At 34.3% G+C, this 24,739-nt stretch overlaps 1 protein-coding gene and 1 long non-coding RNA gene across 4 annotated transcripts; one reads left to right on the top strand and one right to left on the bottom strand.

Annotated features, from left to right (window-relative positions):
- Window positions 1-272: 272 nt before the first annotated feature.
- On the top strand, window positions 273-7,555 carry LOC308666133. Of its 3 annotated transcripts, XR_014026035.1 has the most exons (4): window positions 273-491; window positions 4,655-4,708; window positions 5,957-6,251; window positions 7,100-7,555. It is a non-coding gene; the product is annotated as an uncharacterized lncRNA (long non-coding RNA). The 3 variants fall into 3 exon arrangements; XR_014026036.1 differs by having other exon boundaries at window positions 281-367; window positions 4,655-6,251; XR_014026037.1 differs by lacking the exon at window positions 273-491 and having other exon boundaries at window positions 513-6,251.
- Window positions 7,556-7,729: 174 nt separating this feature from the next.
- On the bottom strand, window positions 7,730-22,714 carry MCMDC2 (minichromosome maintenance domain containing 2; the record flags this gene model as incomplete). Its single annotated transcript, XM_081324698.1, has 14 exons — window positions 7,730-8,089; window positions 9,055-9,164; window positions 10,557-10,699; window positions 10,846-11,022; window positions 11,385-11,551; window positions 13,125-13,330; window positions 13,617-13,854; window positions 15,501-15,629; window positions 18,906-19,013; window positions 19,307-19,429; window positions 20,682-20,877; window positions 22,237-22,296; window positions 22,386-22,516; window positions 22,612-22,714. 14 exons carry the CDS (start codon window positions 22,712-22,714, stop codon window positions 7,923-7,925), a joined length of 2,058 nt encoding a protein of 685 aa, XP_081180824.1. The 3' UTR covers window positions 7,730-7,922.
- Window positions 22,715-24,739: the final 2,025 nt, after the last annotated feature.

Genomic DNA, 24,739 nt, shown 5'->3' with positions numbered 1-24,739 from the left:
ATATTGTTGTTGTTGTTATTGCTGGATTTTGTAAGCTGGAGTGGTTGGCTCGTTTGTTAAAAGCAGCCTAAAAGAAATCTCCGAAATCTTCATTTGTATTTTTAAACTCGTGCCAGCCGGCATTAAACTTCGGTGTATAATAGGAACCTACCAAATAGACGGGAAAAAAATATTCGGCCCACCCAGCCCGAGGGCGGCCTTGAATCACGTGGCCCTCAAAATGACTGTTGTGGCTTCCGCTCGCCGCGAGACTTATTACTTCGCCGCGTGGCGAAGGAGCCGCGCGTAAGCGGTGTGTGTGTGTGTGTGCGCGCGCGCGCGATTCGGTTAGAGTTGGCTGCGGTTGAGCGCCCTCAAATACGGGCAGGTAGGCCTCGCGTGCCTCCGTTTTGCTAGGTTCCTTCGTTCTTCTGAATCGAAAAATGTGATGAAGCAAAGATAAGCTCCGACGAGTGGGCACCTTCTAGCGGACGGCACCGAGGGCTTGAGAGGTAGAAATTTGGCAGAGGGGCGATCGCTTCGGGTTGTTTTTTTTCCAAACAGTTGCTACGCCAGGAAAGGGTCCTTTGGGCGGTTCAGAAGAGCTTCCTTATAGAAGAGATTCTTCGGAGCCCCTCGGTCTGATGTGGGTGGTCGAACGGAAAAAGACGATGGCGCCCCTTTCAAGAAACCACATCAATCCTCCTTGTCCTTAAAAATAGATCGAGCTTTCCGCCATTTTGTCCATCTCGGCGGAGGGGCTTAAGCCTCAACTTACCCCACCCCCCGGGCTAGTCAGAGACCTGTTCATCTCTTTCGATTGTCTGGCAGGAGAATACTGGTGTGTAAAGAGGAGCCATTCCGCTTTTTATGCAGGTTGGCCTGGCACTGGAGGATCGAATTAGTTGGTTCACCAAGTCTTAGAAAATTGAGGGCTTGAGGCTTTTTTTTAAAAAAAAAATTGCACTTAAAATCACACTGGAGAGACACCTAATATGAATAGAGGAGCTTAAGCTTTGATCGCTTGCATATTTACGGTACTTGCTTCTGTCATAATCAGCCTGCAGAATATCAAAACTTCTTTCAGGTAGTTTACAATATCAGCTCCTTACTAGACTATTGACTAATTTGCTGAATTGTACTTTCTGTCTAGTAACATGGTCGGGAAGATTGGATTTGCTGAACTGAATCTTTGTTGTGGTGTGCTGGGATAGAATGGAAAAAGTGATTGGGAATGAAGCAGCTGTTCCTTAAATAAAAATTTACCTTCTAGATTGGTGCAGTGACAGAGATTAGGCCAGTAGCTAGTAAATCTATTTATGGGGCTACAGATCATTTTCTCATGTCAAACAGTTTTAATAAATTCAGGGAACAGATACGATAATTTGATTGTAAGTTTAAAAGAATCTAAACAAATGGCTAACAAATCTTAAGTCAGTATTTTAAAAAACACTTTAAAATGAAATTTATTTAAGGCAACAAAATGCAACAAAACTTTGGCAGTACTGGAATTGCAAAATATTACTCAATTATGCTGGATTACATTTTTACATTTGTCATAATGAACAAATTAGTAGTGCATTTTCTAATATAGTGCTATTGTAAATTGCAAACTACTGCAGTTTTTTATGCCATGATGAATGTTGAAGTTTCCAGAATTTATTGACTATATTACAGAGGCTGGGATGATAGATCGTTGGGAAGGAAAAAGGAAAAATCAGAACTGCAGTACTCAATATGAAAAGGCAGTTTTAGAATAATTGAACCTACATGAAAGAATGACAGTATAAAACATGGCTGCCATATTGATGGTCTCAAGGTTTTTTTGTCGAAAACCAGTTTATTTTGTTTAATAATTAGATAGTACATCTGAATTTACTGAAATTGTTAGTACAATTCAGTATATTTACATTATTTTATCCATCAGGTAATTAAATAGAAGGTAGAAGTATTGTGTGTGCTTGCCATCTTGAATTATTTATAAAATATAAAAGGAAATAAAATTATGGCAAGTTCTTAAATAGTACTTTGGTTTGCTTCAGAACCTCTAAATGTCACAAGATGGTGCTGTTGTGCAAAAGTCTACAACTTTTATCTAGGTTATATCTGATAACAGTATATGATGCCATAATGTGTTGTAGTTAAGATAAATCACGGGTGTCAAACTCGCCACATCATGTGATGTGTCAAGACATATCATGATTTTTTTTTACATTGCCAGAGCTGGGGTGGGCACAGCCTGACACCCCTGAGGCAAATGGTATTCATACCTGTAGCTGTACATCTAAAAACAAAGGGGTGTATAGAAGTAGAATGATTATTTGGAAAAGAATATATTCAAATTCAGATTTTTGTCTGCAATGGCATGACATATTACATAGTTATACATAAGTAATATTGATATTACAGAAGCAGTAAAATAGTTTGATGAAACAGAACATACCTCTGGTGTTACAGGTCAGGGTTCTGAACTACTACACAGATTTTAGAGAGAAACTTATTGATACTAATTTTCTAGCATGTAATTAGGAAGATCTTTCTTGTAATTGATTGTGAAGGACAAGTTGAGCTTGTCATAAACCTATACACAATACAAATGGTAACCAAATGATTGGCTGTGCTATTATGTCAAGTGATCAACTACTAAAAGAATACAGAATTAAATTTGGAATGCTACACATTTTTTTTAAAAAAACTATAAAACTAAATCTGAAAACACTATGAGTGTGAAAGCAATAAAAACTTTCTTGTACTAAATTGTGAAACAATAACTTGAAAGCATTTTTCAAATATATTTTGGTAGAGAAACGGATATTTTTAAATATATCTGTGCAAACCAAGATGGTCATACTTTTTAAAAATGTTTTTATTATTTTAGGCATACTTCTTACACTCCTGTAATTACTTCCACTGCATAACTTGGTTTCTCCAAACTAAAGATAGTAAATAGAAAGAATTTACAGATTCTTCAGAAGAAATGATTTGGAATGCACAAGAATATTTTTATAGGAGAGTTTTTGAAATGGTTAAAGCTGATACTTCTTTCAGGCTTATTGTATAAGATTGCTTTCCAAGCTTTCTGCTTGTTGCATTTCTGTGTGTGGTGAATCACCTCCATTGATTTACATAACTAATGCATGAAAGGATTATGACCATATCAACACAAACTGCTGCACCACTATTGATAGTTCAGAGGCAAAAAGACATTTTTATTATTATTGAAATAGACATTCATTAGGAAACAAGTTGGTGGTAGTTTCTAAGTTGACTGATTTCAAGACAGCCTGTGGCTGTCACTTTCCATCTGCTTAGTGCAGAGAAAGACTATAGAATAGAGTCGTGGTGGCAAACCTATGGCATGTGTGTCACAGGTGGCACTCAGAGCCCTCTCTGGGTACGCATGCCGTCGCCCCACTCCTAGGCCTTCAGCTGGGTTTTATGAAACCTTTTTGCTTTAGGCCGCTGCCGCTGTGTGCAAAAAAAAAAGGTTCAATCAATTTCAACTTCTCGCGGGGGGGAAAAAAAGATCTTGCAAAGTTGGAATTGATTTTTTGAACTATTTAGTCCCACCCAGTCTGCCGTTACCACCACAGGCACGCCCACCCAATGGGCCACACCCACCCAATGGGCCATGCCCACCCGGCACCCGACGATACATAAATGGGTTTTGGGTTGCAGTTTGGGTACTCAGTCTCTAAAAGGTTCACCATCATTGGAATAGAGCTTCCCTTTTGGAAACATAGCTATAATGCTTCTTGTTTCAGTGCTATCCTCTTTTAAAATCATATTTAGCTTAGTTCTTCCTAGGAATTTATTTTGTCCAATATTCTTGACCAAGACCTTCTATCATACTATCACACTATGAAAATGATTATGTGTCATCAAGTTGTTTTCAACTCAGGGACCACATAGATTTTCTCTGTGACAATCTGTCTCTCTAACCTGTTCTTTCAAGTCTCCCAATGGTGCCTTCATTGCCATTGTAAGTCTTATGCACCTTGCTGCTGGTTGTTCTCTTCTGCTAGGTCTTCTCATAATGTATCTGCAGAAGGATAATTTGAGCCTGGTCATTTGTGCCTAGAGTGAGAACTGCAGGTTGATTTGTTCAGTGATACATCAGATTGCTTTTTGGGTGTCTGCAGTATTCTCAGGAGTCTCTGTCTGCCTGTCTATAATATATAGATAGCCCTCATTTAGGGACCATTCATAGTTCCATCGTAACTTGTTACAGTGGCACTCACATCCTCACATTTATGACCTTTGCAGGTCTGTAAAGCAAAATAAGTAGAAAGAAGGATCATAAGCACAGTCACAGTTTCATTTAGTGACAGCTTTGCTTAATTGTTGCTAAATGAGGACTGCCATTACTTCAAGGTTAATTGTTATGTTTATGTTGAGTATTCTATGTTGAGTAGTTCTGTTTGCTGGTTTGTTTCAGGCAGAAAAATGACTGGAGTCTGCTATCTTTGTAAAAGTAACAAAACATTCCCAATATTACTTTCATTTCCCAAAAACAAAAAATAAAGTGTTTGCTGTGCATGAGATATATTGTGCAACGTATTGTAAAGTACAGCAGTTTCATAAAATTCAAAATAAATGATAAACATAATAAAAGAATGCCTTAATAAAAGTACTTTTTTAAAAAAATGCCCATTTTGTTTTCTATAATACATAGGATCCAGGGTTGGACATAAAATACATTAAAGTTTTACAACCCCTGGAGCAGACAGTAAGTTTCATTTTTGAAGCACGCCATATGTATGTTATATGTAATAGGTATTTTAATGCATCTGTCTTTTAGTTGTATATAAAATTGCTAATTCCTGGTTCCATTTGTGTATATTTTCTAGAATTGGGTGGCTTTTAATTAAGGTTTTAAAGAAACTGTAGGGAAAATATACTTCGAGTAATGATTATTTTGAGTTATTTCTACCCTGCCAAGCTGTCTCAATAATGATGAATTGTGCAAGTAGTGATCATTACTGCGGTTGATGTCTTCATAAATCAGTAGCATCAGCTAAGATGTCCCACTTCTAATGATTAATTGCTTCTTTGTCAGTGCAGGGATTAGCTAGAGAGTCACCTTGGAGCCATGACCTCTGTCCTCTTCACTCTGCAACAGTAAATTTAAGCCTAGGAATACCATTTTATTGAGACTTTGATTTGATGGTTTTGAAAAATACAGTGTACTTAGCTCTCTGCCTGAACCAAATCTATAGGGAATATGTACTAGTTCAGATAGCTGGAATTCCAAACAATGGAAAGTGTAATACTTAACCTTAATTTCATTCTTATTAAACAAGAGTAACTATAAAAAGATTGATTCATTAGAATAGTGCAGGAGTAAAATAGTGGATATAACTACTCTTTCGTAATTTTCTTACGAGTTTTGGAACAGCAATAGCCCAAATTGTAGAATAAAGGCCTTTTCAGAATTTTATAACTACTTCAACATACTGCAAGTTGTTTTCAATTATTATCTTTGCAACTGAGATATTATCATTTGCCAGCATTTCTTTGGGCATTTTGGGTGTTTTAAAGTCATGTAACATTCAGGTGAGGGTTGTTGTTACCTGGTTTTAGTTAGTTCCTTGTACAGTGTAACCAGCTCATGACTATTTCAGAGACACTAGCTGCTTCCTCAAGTTCTATATTCCTGTCCATTGGACAATCCATTTATTTTTTGACATGTTGATACCTTAAACATATTTTCCACATTTATCATACTAGGTTTCTCTATGTAACTATTTTTGCATTTATGAATAAAATATGTGCAATTGTATTAAAGCTTTTATGTGCATGAAAAGTAAAATGATATATTTTATTTCTGTGATAATAGTTGATTCCATGGGAACAGATTAACTGTGTTTTTAAAAAAAATAGTAATGTGCATATAGTTTCCTATTTAATTTCTTATGAAGTGGCAACATGGGAATAATAAATTTAGAGAGTAATGTTTTTAATGTATTCTTTTCAGAAAAGAAGATTCAAAGTACATTCAAGGAGACGATCCAGTGTTTAGCTGTGCTTTGATTTTTTTTAAGTATGGCATAGAATGAGATCTGCATACCTACATGCTGAGCAATTTATAGGCACTAAAATACATTCATAAATATATTTTAGTCATAAATGCAAAATTTTAAAAATCCTAAATGCTTCCATTTTATTACATTAAAAATACTATTATGTTTATTGCCAACTATTTGATTTCCATATTTTTGTTTGTTTGTTTTGGAGCCATCAGTATGCCTTCCTGGACCCCATATGAAATGGTGAGTATTGCTGTTACTATATGAAGAGAGCAAGAATTGTGATTTGGATTAATAAATGCATTTGAAAAGTTGAATACATATTTCTGGAAGATTTAAATCACACGAATGCTTGTTTTATTTTTTTCCCCTTTGAAATAAAAAAACAAGCATATTTGCAAATCAGTACTAAAATGGGAAATACTTTAATACATTTTTTATTTATGGGATACATTTTTTATTGCTGGCACAGTGATGATTTTCTTTGCCGTTTACCCATCTGAATATGTGATGTGTATTTCCAATTCTGAGATGCCAGTAAAGCTTTAATTATACCATGTAAAATGTTTGCTTAGAACATTTAGATACTGTATATTAAGATGTCTTTCTAAAGTGATTTTTGGCATATTTCCTGAAATAGTGATGAACTGCTGTTCTGAAATTGGAGAGTTTATATTTAAAAATTAGTTATTAGTTTGAAATGATTGCAAATGTCACATGAATTTAAGAATTTGAGTGGGGTTTTTTTGTAAAAAAAAATGCAAATCTGATTAAAAGACTAGAGTTATTGCATCTTGAATGCTAAATGATGGTGGCCAAAATAATTGAAATTTTATATTCAAAATATTTTATTACAACATTGAACTTAAATGTGTTTAATTTTAATTTAAGTTTAATAAAAACACTTGTATTCGAGATGGTTATATTTCCTGAAAATTCTAAACATTTGCTAACTTGAAAATAGTTTTATCTAATTTGAAAACAAAAATGACAACTTTAATGAACCACTTTTATTTAATATATTACCTTAATATAAGAATGCAATTTGCTATTATTTAATGTGATATACTAATCTCCCTATTTCTCTGCAGGTTATGACAAGACAAATGGAGAGTGATCATTTTCCAGTATGAAATTAATTTTGAACAAATATTTTAGTTTGATGTTAATGTAGTTGTAAAGTATGTTTTTCATCATATTTTTTTCTCAGATTACCTGGAAAGAATAACTTTTTTTCAGTTAGCTTGTTTGAAAACTTTCAGAATTTTTCTTGTTTCTGCATGAAGATTGGGTGAGGAAGGCAGACTTGCCATGATAGGTAACATGGTTCTATAAAGACTATTTTCCTACATTTTTGTAAAATACAATCCGGCAACCATGCTTGACTTGTGTATGTGTATATCTTTGTTTTTAATGTTATTGTAAACCTTAGCACTGAAACAAATCTAAGTCATTGCTGATGAACTGTCATTTATTTATACCATGTGGGAGAGTGAACATCAGCCTGTATATTTTTGAATTCCATTAAATTTTCATTTCTTGTTTTATATTATAGAATGTGATACTGATTTTTGGGGGTGAGAGTAAAATCCTGGGTGAGGAATTTGAATGCAATTTCATTAACAGAAAACAAAATTTGATGAGGCAACTAAAACAAATATACCTATTTTACTATGCTTGTTATAACATTCAAAATAAGAAAAATCCAATATGGTATAGGAAAAAAACTACTATTGTACAACAAGAATAAAATGTTAGCTTTAGCTGAAATACAAGACTTTAAAAAAAGGCTGAGTTTGAAACATGACCAGTCATTATAGCATTAATGTATTCCATTATATAACTTGGAAGGGCAAAGATAGGCTAGATGAATGAATGAATTTTCCTGAGAATTGGATTCAGTATTGTGTATTGCTAAATCTCACTGCTCAGAATATGTGTCACAGGACCATATGTAGCAATGAACTGTTTCAATTGTTGGTGGTATTCCATCAAGTAAATATCTCTTTGATTCAGGGAGTTCTCAGAATTGAGTTCAAATGGAAAAAGTGCATTAGGAGCCACACAAAATACAGAAGCACCTGTGTAAAGAAAATCAATCTCTAAATTAATTAATAACTTAAAATTACAAGTTTATCTAGGAATTTGTTTTTGAACGTAAATTTGCAAATTATAAAATTGTTATTTGAAAAGTTATAGTTAAATATTCTTTCATATATGAAATATAATTGCAAAATAAACCTTTTAGAAATATGCCTTTCTAATAATCTTTAAAATTATCTACGTTCTCTACCCTAATACCAATCTATGTAATAGATCAATTCAGACAGCTAATAAGGTGCAGGCTATCTGATCTACAGCCTATTGCTTAGAAGAGAGGATACCAGGGAGAGAAGTGGTGAGATCCCCTCTTGGGTTGGCATTATCCCCTCTAAGGAATGCTTTTCATCAGAAAAAAGATTCCAAATCATGCCTTAAAGAAACATTATTTAAAAAGCTGCAATATGGATTACATAGTACCTGGAAATGGAAATTTATTCTAACCACTGAATATCCTAATACTTGATGGTTCAAATTTTTACATTTGCTCAAATTTCCTATGTGATTAATTTGGAAAGTGATTACTTTTATAACTATGCTTAATAATATGAACATTTATTTACTTTCCATCTCAAGAATAGAGACTCAATAGCTATTCAGATGCTGAAGTATTACAGGTTTCATTAAGCTGAACCAGAAAGGTTAATAATTTAGCAATCTCCCCCCCCAAAAGCCCCACACATATAACAAGCAATTTTGAATCAGTTCTGAAAATTGAAACATGTACTACCAAAAGGTAAATAGTAAAATATCTCCTATTACTTTTCAATAACATTATTTCAGCCTATTTGGTAAGAGGAAAGAGAACAGAAATCTCATGAGTAGCATTGCCTGCTATTTGCAGTCTCTGGCCTTGTGCGTTCAACTATGTGTATGAAATCTCCTGTTGAGGATCTTATGTGATCTAACTTGGACTTATGAGCAATTACTTGGCTTATTTTTTTACCATATTTTAAAGTAAGAGATGATTCAAATAATAACACTGCAATTAAAACATCTTGTTCGAGTACTTTTGTCCTTAGTCTCAGCTTAGCATGCGCTTTAGACAGCGAAATCCTACAAACAAAAATATAACTTTTAAATCCATTGTACAACATTTCAGATGATTAATTTTATCTTTGAAAATCTTGCTTTTATGATCCTCTTCCAACATGTACATAAACACATATAGCTACTATTTCATCGCTCTCGGTCTCTCTCTCTCCCCATATATATTGGAATATTGTACTGAATATTACCATTGCTGAACAAAAACTATGTTTATAAGCTGATAAAGGATTAATATGTATAAAAATTGGCTTTTTTAAAGGTTATTTTGATCCTTTTAGGAAATTATGGATAGGAAAAATCCAGGCGTCTACTCTGATCACTAGCAGAACATCTTGCAGTAAAAATTATTCATTTGCTTGGACTTATGTACCTACTGGGCAGAATCTGAACAGTTACTAGGAATAAACAGCTAACAGTGCTATCTGAGAAGACAGTGACTGTGTATCCTCAGAAGTGGACAGTCTTCCAGAAAGGAGCTATACCTGCTATTGGCTTATATATGTGCTGCCAGGGAAGGAGAGGGAGCTAGGTCATGGTGGATGTGACTATCTCATTGCAGAAGGGGAAAGTGCCCATATCTCTGAAGAAGGCATTGGTAGTAATTATTATTATGTGATACATTTGATAATTTTGAATTACTGCAATGTATCTTATCATATGTTTTACTGTAAACCTCTTAAAACCTGCATGACTAAAGTAGCATAGAAACATTACTGATACATTAGAATTCAAATTTAGATTATGCTTAAAATCCTTTTTCACTATATCTTTATATTATTTTACAAAACATATAAAAGCTCAGATTTGTATTGTATTAATAAGAGATATGTACAGTTGACTCAAGTCAGTCTTATCAAGAAACGTACTCTTGTGAAAAGATCATTCCCATAGTCGATATCACATAAGGGTACGCAGGTATATATGGAAGCAGAAGATTTATCTTAGCACTCAGTTACAAATAATCGTTGCCTAACAGCAGTACATTTGGTTAGCGTTTCCCAACCTTAGGAACTTGAAGATGCGTGGACTTCAACTCCCAGAATTCCCCAGCCAGCATAGCTGGCTGGGGAATTCTGGGAGTTGAAGTCCACGCATCTTCAAGTTCCTAAGGTTGGAAAACGCTGCATTTGGTGACCGTTCAAATTTACAACAGCACCGAAAAAAGTGATTGATGACCATTTTTGACACAACCTTTGTAGCAGCCCCATGATCATGTGATCAAAATTCAGATGCTTGGCAACTAGTTCCTACTTATGACCATTGCTGTGTCCCAGGGTTATGGGATCACCTTTTGCAACTTTCTGTCAAGCAAAGACAGTGGGAAAATGCACTTAACAACTGTGTTACTAACCTACCAACTGCAGTGATTCAGTATTTAATTTGCAGGTGTCAACTTACAAGATTTTTAGTGAAGTTGCCGAGAGATTAGGTCCATTCATGAGTTGTGTTCTGACTCTTCGACTTGCTAGATAGTAGCCATGAATTAACCTTTCTGCTTCCGGACATAATTCTACATGCAAATTCTTTGAAAAAGCCAGAAACTGAAATGACAGTAAAAATGATAATATTTAATGAAAAAGCACCCATATATTTAATGTATATTTAATAATTAAAGTATTAATATTTTAATAAAATATTTTAATTAAAAAGTTGTTTCTCTTTAGTTATAATTTCTAAAAATACTTACTTCCTCATAATCTTGGGTTTGAAATTGTTGGGTGATAGAATAAATCTCTTCTGAATTAATAGATTTTTTTAAAATGAAATTCGTAACAGGAAATGGAGAATGACAACATGATGCTTCATTGCAGTATATCAACAGTCCAAAGGCATCTATAAGAGTAGCTGAAATCAAGCTTAAATCCTAATTTCAAAAAATAATTTAGAATAGAATTTTAACATTTTAAAAATATTTAAAAATAAAGATTCTAAAAATGCAAGGCTCAATGATTTTTTAAAAAGGTTGGAAAGGGAGCATTCAGAATAACACTTGGTGAACTTATATTTGCTATAGCAGTAATTTCTTGGATACTATTTATGCTGTTATACCATGATTTTTATCTAATTTGTTTATAGTTGTGTGATACCAAGTGTTATGGAACGATGAAAATATTTCTTGATTGGGAAAATTACTGCTAAATTGGTATTTTCTCTATAGTGCCTTTCTGAAAGGTATTACTGTTTCTAATCAATATTATGCAATTACTGTTCTAAGTATAGACTCACCAACTGGCCAATTACAGTATTATCCAGTTGTATATGCTTTTTTGAAGATGAATCCACGTCAATAAATGACCAGAAACTTGTTTGAATTGGAAAACTAACTTGCTGATCAGTAGTTTCTCCATATTTCTTTCCTGGAATGAATTTAGTAATTGTCCTGCTCTCTAGTACTAATTAAAACAGCAAGAAGAAAAATGCTACTTAAAATATGGTGGTTTATATAATTTACTTTACTATATGTATTAAACCATTGCTTTTAAAGGAACTTGGATATGAATTGCATATTTTCCCATTACAGAAATGCTCTTTCTATAATGCTCCTCTCTTTCAAAAGTATCACCCAGAAAGTTTATATGGTTTGGATCCAGACTATAACTTGATGAATAGAAGAATTCATTCTATTTACTAAACGAACCAACATTGAATGGAGGGCTTCTGTTGAAGAAAGTCGGTATTTTGCATTCTATTTCAGATAATTCAGCAGATATTGAAGGGATTATTTTGGTAGTGAAAATAGCAATCTCTACAAGTGAAAATCATCTTAAATCTGGTCTGCTGGAACTACCAGAATCTGGAGAAAACAAGATTAGTTTACACTTACTTTTGAACTACTATATATGTAGTTTTATTTGTATATTTATGTATCAGGCCATGGAGCTTGTCATTTTTCTGTGACTTTCACCAATGTATTTCATTATTAACAGTATTTTGCAATACCTTTAAATTAGGATAACGTAATGGTAACGGTTCCCCCGCACATGCGTGCTAGTTGTTTCCAACTCTAGGGTCTGGTGCTCATCTCCGTTTCAAAGCCGAAGAGCCAGCGCTTGTCCGAGGACGTCTCCGTGGTCATGTGGCCAGCATGACTAGACGCCAAAGGCGCACGGAACACTTACCTTCCCACCAGAGTGGTCCCTATTTTTCTACTTGCATTTTTACGTGCTTTCGAACTGCTAGGTTGGCAGAAGCTGGGACGAGTAACAGGCGCTCACTCTGCTACGCGGCACTCGGGATTCGACCCGCCAAACTGCCGACCTGATCGACACGTTCAGCGTCCTAACCCACTGAGCCACCGCGTCCCTCTTAAATTAGGATATAGCACAATAAAATAAATCACAGTACGCACATATCCTTCATGCAATAAATCTCAAGGTCAATTCTTGGTTTTAAAAGAAAAATATAATATGAAAGAACTCTGCCTCATACCCTGAAGACCTTGTCAGCCAGACATGCAGTAGCAATTTTAGGTGCTATCATGATCCAACATGAAAACCAGTCTCCAGTTGTCTGAAGTCTCACAAAAACCACTAAATCATGAGATTTCAGTGAGTTTGAGATATTCTGCATGTTTTATATGGGGCATTGTCAGTATTGCTTCCAGGATATACAGACATAGTATCTGAAGATGTCAGATACCAGACTGAAAAATTGGTAGAAAGCAGATTACTATATTTTTAAGTGTGCTGCAAGAAGGCATTCTTAGGTCTATGAAGACTTATGCATATATCCATTCTTGCAACTGTCAAGCAGAATATAGTGAAATGAACATACAGCATTGTATTCCTAAGGAAATTTTCCATACAGCTTTGTAATAAAAAAGTATTGATTGCACAGCATTAAAACTGACTGGTATAGAAATATCTCTGGTGATAAAAAGAATTTCTTTGGGATTTCAAAGCTGTAGAAGTAGCAGAAATATTTAAAGTTATCCTTGGTCTTACAGATACTTGCTAACTGCCGTACCTGTTTGTAGTTGTTCAAGTTTCTCTTTCTTATATGAAGTCAGCTCTCCAATGAAGCATATTCCATTTTTAGCCATTAAAGCACTACCAGCCTGAATAATAGCAGTTCCGGTCCCATGTTTATCTTTTGATACAGTTGGAAAAACTTCACTGGATGGAAAATGCCGAATGCCTCGGGGCACAAGACATATACTATAATTCATAATTCTAGATAATTGAGGAAAATAGATAATTCACTAATGAATTTGCAGTATTTTAGGTAAATAAATTTAAAGCTATTATAATTCACCATAGTATTGCGTTTCAGTTGAATATGCAGAAAAGGTGGGATTATATGTGTAATTCAGATTACAGCAACATCAGTTATTGATACAATAAAAACAGCATAGGTTGCTAAATTAAACATCAAGTGTGTGTGTATGAGAGAGTGCGTGCATGCTTTCCTACTGGGGAAAGCTAATAACAACAACCTCTCCATTAAGAGAATAATTACCTCTCCAGTATAAGAGAATCATTTGTTATTACCAGAAGATCTAAGTAGTCTGCTATTTTGTCATCTCCATCAATAGTTTGTACTAAGCTCAACAATATAGCCAATTTCAGAGTATTATAAATGCCCGATGGAAGAACGTTTGAAGCAAAGCTTTCAGCCAGAAGCGCTGTAAATTTCCAACATGAATTTGAAGTCAAAGAAAGCAGGTACTTAAATTTTTCACTAATACAAGGCGGCCCTGATACAAACAAAGAAAAACAAGATACATACTTTAACATCTACAAGGATGAAATTCAGAGTTTAGTAAAGGTACCAGCAGAACAAAACTCCGGATTCAATTCATTGTACGTACATCAGAAAATAATATAAACTAGCACTAAAGGAAAATCAGGTTCCAAAATTGTAGTTCAAAAAGGAGATAAATTCTTGAATTCTAGTAAGAAAATGAGTGGATTTGAAAGATTTCAATTTCAGTGAATACAAGATTAATATTACATTACCTAGGCCAGGAGTAGGCAATCTCGGCTCTTTTATGCCTCATGGACTTCAACTCCCAGAATTCCTGAGTCAGCTGCTGACTCAGGAATTCTAGGAGTTGAAGTCCATGAGTCATAAAAGCCGAGGTTGCCTACCCCTGAGTCCTAGGCTAAACAAAACTAGAGCAGAAAAAAGATGTAGGTATAATTGCCTACTAGGAATAGGGATACTTGGTTCTGAAATTAAAAGTTCATGTTAACAATTTCCATTCCAAAACAAGAAACCAATAATGTTATTTAGTCATATTTTTTTATTCTTTCCAATCCAATGAAAATAAATTTTGCAGCGAGTCCTGAACACGATGGGGTCAACTTCTGTGTAGGGAAGAAGTTGACAAAAGGAAAACCTGAGTTTAAAAATAGATCAGACTCTGATCTGCAGAAAAATAAACCAATGCATCTCTACTGGAAGGGCAGTAGAATGTTGCCAACTGTTCCCATTGCATACCCCCTCCCTCCTGCCTACATGATCCAGGATGGATGGATGATGTGCCATGAAATCAATGTCAACTTTTAGCTGACCCAGAGGAGAGTTATTGCTAAAGAAAACCCTGCATGCTTCCTCTACCTTGTTATTCTTTCTCAGGAACTTTTGGCTCCTGAGCTCACCAGAGATTACTCTCCCTGTCTGTCTTATAGAGATTGAATGTCCTGAAAATTAAAATATTTTTTTACAGCAAATCTATTAAATAAAGCAGTATTTCTCAAACCTTTTGTTTTTAATACCCGTCTTAAAAATGTTTATAGACCCCAAAGGTTTATAGACCCCAAAGGTTTATAGACCCCAAATGTTTATAGACCCCAAAGCCAAGGGACGCGGTGGCTCAGTGGGTTAGGACGCTGAGCTTGTCGATCAGAAGGTCGGCAGTTTGGCGGGTCAAATCCCGAGTGCCGCGTAGCAGAGTGAGCACCTGTTACTCGTCCCAGCTTCTGCCAACCTAGCAGTTCGAAAGCATGTAAAAAATGCAAGTAGAAAAATAGGGACCACTACGGTGGGAAGGTAACACCGTTCCGTGCGCCTTTGGCGTCTAGTCATGCCGGCCACATGACCACGGAGACGTCCTCGGACAAGCGCTGGCTCTTCGGCTTTGAAACGGAGATGAGCACCGGCCCCTAGAGTCGGAAACGACTAGCACGCATGTGCGGGGGAACCTTTACCTTTACCTTTAGACCCCAAAGAGGTGGGTTATGTCTATCAGTATTTATTGTATTAGAAATTAAAACAAGACATTTTTAAATATATATTTGTCTAATGTTCCCCGTAAAAGGGACTCAGGGACTCTCAGAAGTCCCTAGATAACATTTTGAGAAATGCTGAAGTAGAAAAAAATTGGGTCTTTTGTCCTACCTGTAGAATTAGAAGGATATATGTTGTTAGCTTCAAGACAAATTGTGGCTTGTAAGCAGCTTTGCATATAGACTGGAATTCCTATAACTTTATATTGATTTCCCATTTTCATTTTATTAGATAATTCATCTGGGAAAAATACAAATAGGCAGGTAAGGATTTTCTAGGGCAGAATAATTCTATGGATTCATATTCATATCCCTCCAACAATGTGAAGATATCTTAAGAATAATCTAAAGTTAAAATATAAATTCAACAGGAAAAAAGAAACAATCAGCAAAAATTAAACAAGACAAAAAAGTGCAAAAAAGCAATATACACCTATACGGTATTATCTCCTTTAGTTGAATACTGATAAGATATATTTCAACAATAATAATACAAATATAGTACAAAGAAGATATGCTTAAGATACAGAAGGATCTTGACAGACTTGAACATTGGGCACTATCTAACAAAATGAAATTCAATGGTGAAAAAAGTAAGGTTCTACATTTAGGGAAGAAAAAAATGTACAGGCATAGTATAGGTGGTACCTTCCTCAATAGTAGTAACTGAGAGGGATCTCGGAGTCCTAGTGGACAATCAAATATGAGCCAGCAGTGTGCTGCAGCTGCCAAAAAAGCCAACACAGTGCTAGACTGCATTAACAGAGGGATAGAATCAAGATCACACAAAGTACTAATACCACTTTACAATGCCTTGGTAAGGCCACACTTGGAATACTGCATCCAGTTTTGGTCACCATGATGTAAAAAGGTTGTTGAGACTCTAGAGTACAGAGAAGAGCAATAAAGATGATTAGGGAACTGGAGGCTAAAACATAAGGATCATTTGCTGGAATTGGGTATGTCTAGTTAATGAAGAGAAGGACGAGGGTGACATGATGGCAGTATTCCAATATTTCAGGCGTTGCCACAAAGAAGAGGGAGTCAAGCTATTCTCCAAAGGACCCAAAGGCAGGAAAAGAAGCAGTGGATGGAAACTAACCAAAGAGAAGCAACCTAGAACTAAGGAGAAATTTCCTGACAGTTAGAACAATTAACCAGTGGAACAACCTGCCTCCAGAAGCTATGAAGTTTTTAAGAAGAGACTGGACAGCCATTTGTCTGAAATGGTATAGCGTTTCCTGCCTGAGCAGCGGGTTGGACTAGATGACCTCCAAGGTCCCTTCCAATTTATTTATTATTATTATATTACAAATCCACAGTGTCTTGATGAGGCTGGCAATGATGAGTTCCGGACAGAAATCTGGCAAGTACTTTTTGACCATTTTTTGAACACTCATCCTTCCCATTGGTTATTAGGTACTCACTTATATAGCCATTTTGGCTTGAATAATGAGACACTAGACATGACTTTCATGATTCTTTTTGTTTTGAATAGGAATATTGATGTTTTGGAATATTAACAATTATTGTAATATTGGTAACATCTTAAGTTTTTAAAAATAGGACTGTCAACCTCCTGGCCTCTCATTGAACCTAGACTTCTACATTCAGGTTGGCTTGTGCTGCAGAATTCCTATAACCTGTGCATAATAGGCCTATCAACTAGATTTTAATGTTTACCCTAGGACAGGGGTAGGCAACCTCGGCTCTTATATGACTCATGGACTTCATGAGTCATAAACGAGCCGAGGTTGCCTACCCCTGCCCTAGGACAACTGATCTCCCATAGCTGATCTCTTCCATTGTTCTATAATCCTAAGGCAACTCTCGCACTTTTCCAAATGACAAATTCAGTTTGTGTGTGATTTAAACACAACATTGTTGGTCTCCTAGCAGATAGTCCTATTCCCCCACCATCAGAAAAATCTGGCTTACAGGTGTATTAGGCAGAAGCTAATTGTCCAGTTTCTCTTGTATCCCAAGAGAATGCCTATATGTTTTTAGTCTTCCAGCCCTGCTTTGTTACATGTTACAAAAAGTAATTGGTGACCGGGATGGGAAAGAAAGCCCAAAATTATATCACTTGCTGTCCTGAGATTTTTATGCCTGAACTCTATAAGCAGAACACTGTATTTTGGTAACACTGCTAAAGCACAGTAAAATTCAGTTGAGGGACAGTACAATTTATATTAACTTTTCTTCCAATTTAGCAGCAGAAGTAATACACAATAACATCCATGAGGAAATACACTGTCAGGATAATTGAGATTCATGGCTCAATATTTACCACTTTCTAAACTTGGGGGCTTGTGCAAGCTAGGATAGAGAAGAGAAGAAGGTTTTTGATAAAGCTTTTAGCCTTCTTGAAATTAATAGAAGACATTCTTAAAACAGGTCTAAACAGATGTGATTTAAACACAAATTGTGCCAAGAAAATTAAATTGCTTTGTTCCATAAGTTAACATTTTCAGCTTTGTGCCACATGTACTTTTACAATGGTGACGTGGACAGTTTAGTGTGCATACAAATATCAATCAACTTTTTTCATATTATTCTTTTAAAAATGTTTTTGAACAAGCTGCTGTTTAACACAATCACTGATCAGGAATTACAGATTTTGTTTGTTTTATTTAGCTAAGGGGAGATTGTGTAATTAAATAAATATATAAATAGGGAATTAAATTCTGTTAAGAAAAAATATGCAATTGGATCATGAAAACAAGAAATGGCAAGGAAAAACAGCTAACTTAAGAAACAATATTAAAAAGCTAATTACCACAGAGCAATTTTGTCATAAAGAATGGAAAAGAGAAGACAAGATACTGTAAGACAAGATACTGCTGCAGTAGTTAAAGTAGCTGTCTTTATTTAACTGAAGTCTTGAATTTTATTTTTATTACTTCTTCATTAATGTCTTAAACAAAAATTAAATCTAAAATAATCACGTCATAATGTTTATATTTTATTTCCAAGACAAATACACTAAGAAAATAGAATGTTTTCCTTCTTCTAATCAAATCCTTGTTGAATATTTTCAAAACTAAAACATGTAATTGTGCCTCACCTTTCATTCATATAATAATTTTAAAGTATATAATTATAATTGATACAAGAAGTATTTTTCCCAGGAATTTAACAAATAACATTGTTGAAAATGTTGAAATCAAATGTTTAAAAGAAGTTGCTGGGTTTAAATTCAAATTTCTAACCTGTAAATTGCACCCTATCATGCAAATGTGAAGAATTCTGGAAAACAGTAAGGATAGTATTTTCTGAAAGGGAATGATACTGAAATACTATAGTCTTTCCATCATAACAGCATAATTTCACAGGGATGTATCAGTTCATTCAAGGAAGGAGTTGGTGGCTGGGTAGGAAGTGGGAAACATTTAGGAGCATAGGTATAGCACAGATGGATAGAAAAAAGAGGATTATCTTTGAGTGTTATTTTGGAAAGCTTTGCCCTGAAAAACAATGCAAATGCTTAAAGTCAAAAAAGAAACACATGTCTTACCTCTTAGAAGCACTGTAAATGACTGAAATCTGCAATGTGTTTTATTTCCGGAAAATCCCTGTAATACACTAACTGCTTTAGAGTCGATCATTTCAACCACTTGTTTATCTTAAAAAGGGGAAAAACATACAATACACAATATAAACTTTTGTTTTAGATAAATTTATTTGCTGAATTGGGCCTAAACAAAGTTTAATCAATGATTTATTTTTTAAAAAATTCCACTTGTATCTATTTTACTGATTTACATACACTGCCATTCATGTACTTTTCTAAACCTAGTTCACATCTGTGTGCTCTTCTTTTTCTCTATGGTTGTCCAATAGCTATTCCCCTTACATAATATGGATCCCTTTAAATTGTATCATGTTGAATTAATAGCAGAGTTATTTAGTTTTTACCACCAAGTACTCGATATTTCTTGTCTTCTTTCAGTGGTGACATACATAAGCTGCATACAAAATCATTTCTTAGTGTTGCAGATTCCGTAGCTCCAGCAGTATGTACTCTTATATACTGAAACCCTAGAATCATACAAAAGGGTTTTCTAAAAATTCAGAAGAAACTAATATTTTTCATTGTTTTTTATCAGAAAACTGCTCAAAATCTATGCACTTTAACAGAATATTTCCATACCCTGCTGAAAACATGACATCCCTTTTATATCCCTTATAACCCCAGCCAGATGTTTCTCTATTAGAGTATCTTTATATAGTTGCCTCAGTTGGCTACAATGTGTGTTTTATGCTTCACCAAAGTTAGATTAGTAGAAACAGCAAGCACTTTATCATTTTTGAACTTTATATGTGGAATTCACTGCTGATAATTCTGAATACACCTAATCCAGTGTAATGAATTATATTGTGAGTCGTATACTAAATGATATGCTCAATACAATTGACAGAGGAACCAATCTGTGACATTCTAGACATTGCTGAACTATAATTACAAGCATCCCTAAGAAGCATAGCCAAAGGTGCAGGATTCTGGGAAGTGTAGTTCAACAACACCCGAATGCCATTAGGGTGCCTATTTTGCCCAAAGTTTTACTGAGAGACACATATGGATAAATGCACATGCAAGAAATGCAAAGAATTGAGATACCCAATTACTTTCATTGCCAAAACTGTATTGGAATTTCTATCCCATTCCTTGTCATTCCCTCCCAGTCATTCAGAAATTATTCATAAATGTGTATACTTTTGTTATAGTAAGCCAAAAGGTGCTTGATTCACATGAGAAATTAGGACAACATAAATTGACAACAGGCACTGACTGCTCCAACTTTTTAATCCAACTGAAATTAGGAAGCACTTTTTCAACTTTCAAATATAAGTTTGTTTCAGAGGAGAGTTGTAACTACACAGTTATTTATTGAACCCTACATTGTGGGTAGATGCAGTAGAAATACAGGCAGGTTTTGATGTCACACTTAAATATTTCTCCCAAAACACATCTAGCTTTTAAAAACATCTTGTTTCTGATTGTTTGAAAATAAGAAATCATGCTCAACTTGTTAAAATTTGTAGTTCAACTTATTTAGAATCTACTGTATTTTAAATAACGAGTTTTGTATTAGGATGAATATTGAAGAAAATTCTTTCTGCTTCCTCCTGCTTTCTATTATTTGGTACAGGAAAATAAAATAAAATAAAATAAACATATGAATCCACGTAGGAAATAAAATATAGTATCATATAGTATCTAAAACAAAGTTATAGACTTTAAAGTTGGGCTTAAAAATGAAAGAATGTGAGTTCAAGTTTACTAGTATACCTTCAGAAAACTGACATGTCTCTTCAGAACAAACAAATCTTGCTCCCTGTGTGTACTTTGTTATGATACTCATTGCAACCACTATTCCCTCTGCCACATAAAACCTCTGAGTAGTATAATCAAATGGAAATTTGCAAAGACTGAGAATGTAACAGGGCAAGGAAGGTAAATGTGTTAATTTCAGAATTATGTTCATCTAAAAGAGAATAAAAAATGATTGAGCTAATTACAAATAGGACAGACATTTAAATATTGTCATTATTAAACACTTATAATGATATTATTATAATATAAATAAGTTCCAGGAAGAAAGCAGGGGTAAGTAATGTTTCTTGAATGAAGAGACACATTTAGGTTGTGTGGCTTGCCAAGGCTAAATAATTAAAACATGGATGTGGCCAAATTGACAACAAAACAGGGGAAAAATAACTGCACTACTCCCAGCCATGGCCAATTAGACATTCCCAAGTATAGAAGAGTGGCATGAATATCTGAACAGATGAGGGTATACAGTATAAAGTCTGTTTCCCCCAAAATTGATCAGGCACAGGCACAGAAAGATACCCACAAAACACAGACACATTTAACAGGGCATTTGCAAATAGGAAAAGGGTATGTTTTAAAATATTAACTGATCAAACCACTCTATTTCCAAATTTTGTTGTTAGTTGCGAAATTGTGTCCGACCCATCGCGACCCCATGGACAACATTCCTCCAGGCCTTCCTGTCCTCTACCATCTTCATTTCCAAATTTTAACTGAATATAAAGTTCACCCACAAGCCTAAAACTCAAACTATCTTGTGTATTTTTATATGTCAATATTTTTAATGCAGACACAATTTTTTTCAGTAAAACAAGATGAATCCCGTATCATCTACCGCAGTATCCTATCTAGTTAACTATTTCAGTTGACTTACATTATATAAATAAAGGTTCTTTAAAATGTAGATTATTTGTAGAAACATTAAAGCCTTCTACATATCAGTTTAGTTCCACATCTTTTTTTGATAATTTTATTTCTGAGATATAAACAAATATGCCTGCAGGAAAAATAACCAGTTACCTACAGTATTTCAATGTTCATCTTAGACTGGGAACAAATCTGTGACTGATGATGATAACATAGAAAGCTAGTTTTGCTATTGTTAAAAGTTACTACACAACAAGAACTGTCTGTGTGAATGAGAATTTGTAGGCATGTGGATGAATGGTCTGGTTTTTTTCTATTTATCTAATATTACCATAAATAAGTTTACAATAAATATATTTTGCCTTAAGAATTATATTTCAGAAAAAATATTAAACCAAAGATAATAGAATAGAATAGAATAGAATAGAATAGAATAGAATAGAATAGAATAGAATAGAATAGAATAGAATAGAATAGAATTCTTTAATGACCAAGTATGGTTGGACACAGGAGGGCAGAAAGCTATATAATTAAAACAGCAACAAATCTTTATTTTTGTCATATGCTAGCATAATGTAATTAAAAGACAAATTGTTGCCACTATTTTAGAAAAAATAGGAATGAAATAATGGTGAAAACTCACCTGAGCTTCAGTCTCTAATTGTTGAATTAATGACAATGTTTTAACTGTAGTAAAACATACCTGTAATTCAAAACTCAGTTCAATTTATGAGAAAATTATGGTTCAGAATACTCATAGAATATTTGATCAAAATGTAAAAGATTCCTTACTGACTGAAAAATCTGAGTACTCTTCACAGGTTGATGCAAAATATAATTTCCAAGGGTAGCATCCAACTCAGTAATATCACATGGGTTTATCAATATAAGAAACCGGAAAACAGCGCAACTTTGGCTAGATTCTGTAAGGCCAGATATAAATAAATGTTAAAATTGCCTATTTACTGTTTTTAAGCTAAGTAATTCTGATTGCTTAATAATAATTTTAGGTAAATACCATTACAATATGATTTGCAGTCATTAACAAATTTCTGAAGACCACCACTCTTGTCAAGATAAATTAAAGCAGCTTCTTTCATTTTCAGAAGATCCAACTTCATTTACTCTAATCGTGTTTCTCTACCCAATCCTTAGATTACAAGTGTATGTTGCTGTGAAGAATCAAAAATACAATTCTGGGATAGTTAAATGTGCAATAAAAAGGAAATTAGTGAACTGTATTAGAATAATAAAAGATCACATCTTGCTATAAGCTCTTGCTTAAGCTCTAAAGAAAATTTGAGTACTGAATAGCTAAATATCATATATATTTTCAATAGTTATATAATAATGGAAATGAAACCGCCTTCACTCCTTATGAAGTTTCTAATAAAACTAAAATAAATAATATAATTCACTTAACCACAGCATAAAAGATCATAAAATTGGACCTGACTGACTTAATGGCCTTGTTTAGCAATGGATGGTCTAGTCCCAGTTATGGTCATAAAATGATGACTGCCTATAATACTGGCATTATTGTAACATCAGGAACTAGCTATTATTTTTACAACCTATAAAAGCATTCTAGTTTCTATGGAAGTAATTTCTTGTCATGCTCCCCAACAACTTGCTCCTGAACTCAAATTCAATATTTTCGTTATATATTCAAGATGGACAGTGATTAATATTTATATGTTACTTATATGTAAGGTGTAGGTCTATACATATGTTGTATATACTAGTATGTTTAAATGTGTTATGTATGTGTACACTTTGAGAACAAGCAACTAAATTTCATTTTTAATGTGTGCCATTGTGCCCACAGTAAAAAATGACAATAAAAGTTATCTATCTAATGTTTAATTTCTATTAAATTCAAAACCAGGCCAGAACCTTTTGGATGGCCACCACAAACTATTAAGTGTTGCTATCATCGGACAGAATTTTTTTTTATTGGAAGACAGAAAAAATGTTATCTAGAAATTATTATTGTAGGAATAAGGCCTTTTAGCCATGTTATATTTTAAGTTGCTCCTCTCAGAAGAAGATGGGATTGTGCAAGAAATGGTATCACATATAATTGCTGAAAATATCTATGTATGTACTGCAATCATTCAAAATTAAATATGTTACTTGTGTAGTGAATTAAACTTGGTAGTATTTAGTTTCAATTGTGAAGGTCAGTGTGATTTAACTGATTCGTTTCAAAACTGAAGATTGTAACAATAATCAGTTTGAATTATATTATGTGTATGGATCGATATAAAGTGTGAAATTGTCTGGGCTAGTAGTCTTTTTGAATGGAAAGGCTTTCAGCTGATAGTGTGAATGCTAAAGATGAAAAGGCTTGTAACATGCAGCACCTGAAATAGACAATGATGTGGGGAAAAAATATTGCATAGCTTTACAGTACTAATGATATTTGTCAAGTGAGAACGTACCTGAATAGATAGTCCTCAATTTATGACCATAATTGAGACCAGAACTTCCTTTGCTAACCAAAGTGGCTTTTAAGTCAGTCACACCCAAATTCACAATAACAGTGGGGATGCTGCAATGGTCATAAGTGTGAGGAGTGGTTGTAAGTCATTTTTTTAAGCATCATTGTAACTTCAAACAGTTGCTAAAGGATTTATTATAACTCGAGGACTACTTGTGGCAGCCTCAGCCTCCTTTATTTATAGATGCCTTCCCTCAAACCTGTGCCATGTGTGAAATGGGATTATGATAGATTCACCAATTGCTATAGCCAATTAACAGCTTGTATTTTGAAAAACTAAATGGATCTCAAAAGTGGTAGTTTAAAATGAGGTAAAGTGAAAGATAAGCTAAACTCATTCTAATTAAAAAAAATCAAAATCACCTCCAAACTATTGGATGGTAAGGGAAACAATATGCTTCTTGTGATGTGTTTCATTCTACTCATTAAAAAAAAATTCTGAACATGTGATAAGATAAAGCTGAATGGATTTTGGAAATGGATCCAGAAGCCCCTTTAGATGATCATTCCAATGAATGATGTTGACATATCCTCTTCCCCCATTCCCATCATCTCTCTGGCCATGGATTATGGGATACTGTTGTTTAAACTCTAACTCTAATTAATAAACTTTCTGTATCTTCTCTTAAAGGTTTATGCCTGT

Source organism: Vipera berus (assembly GCF_964194415.1).
Source record: "Vipera berus genome assembly, chromosome: 3".
NCBI lineage: Eukaryota > Metazoa > Chordata > Lepidosauria > Squamata > Viperidae > Vipera > Vipera berus.
The sequence above is the reverse complement of the archived record's forward strand: the minus strand, read 5'-3'. Positions and strand labels throughout refer to the sequence as shown.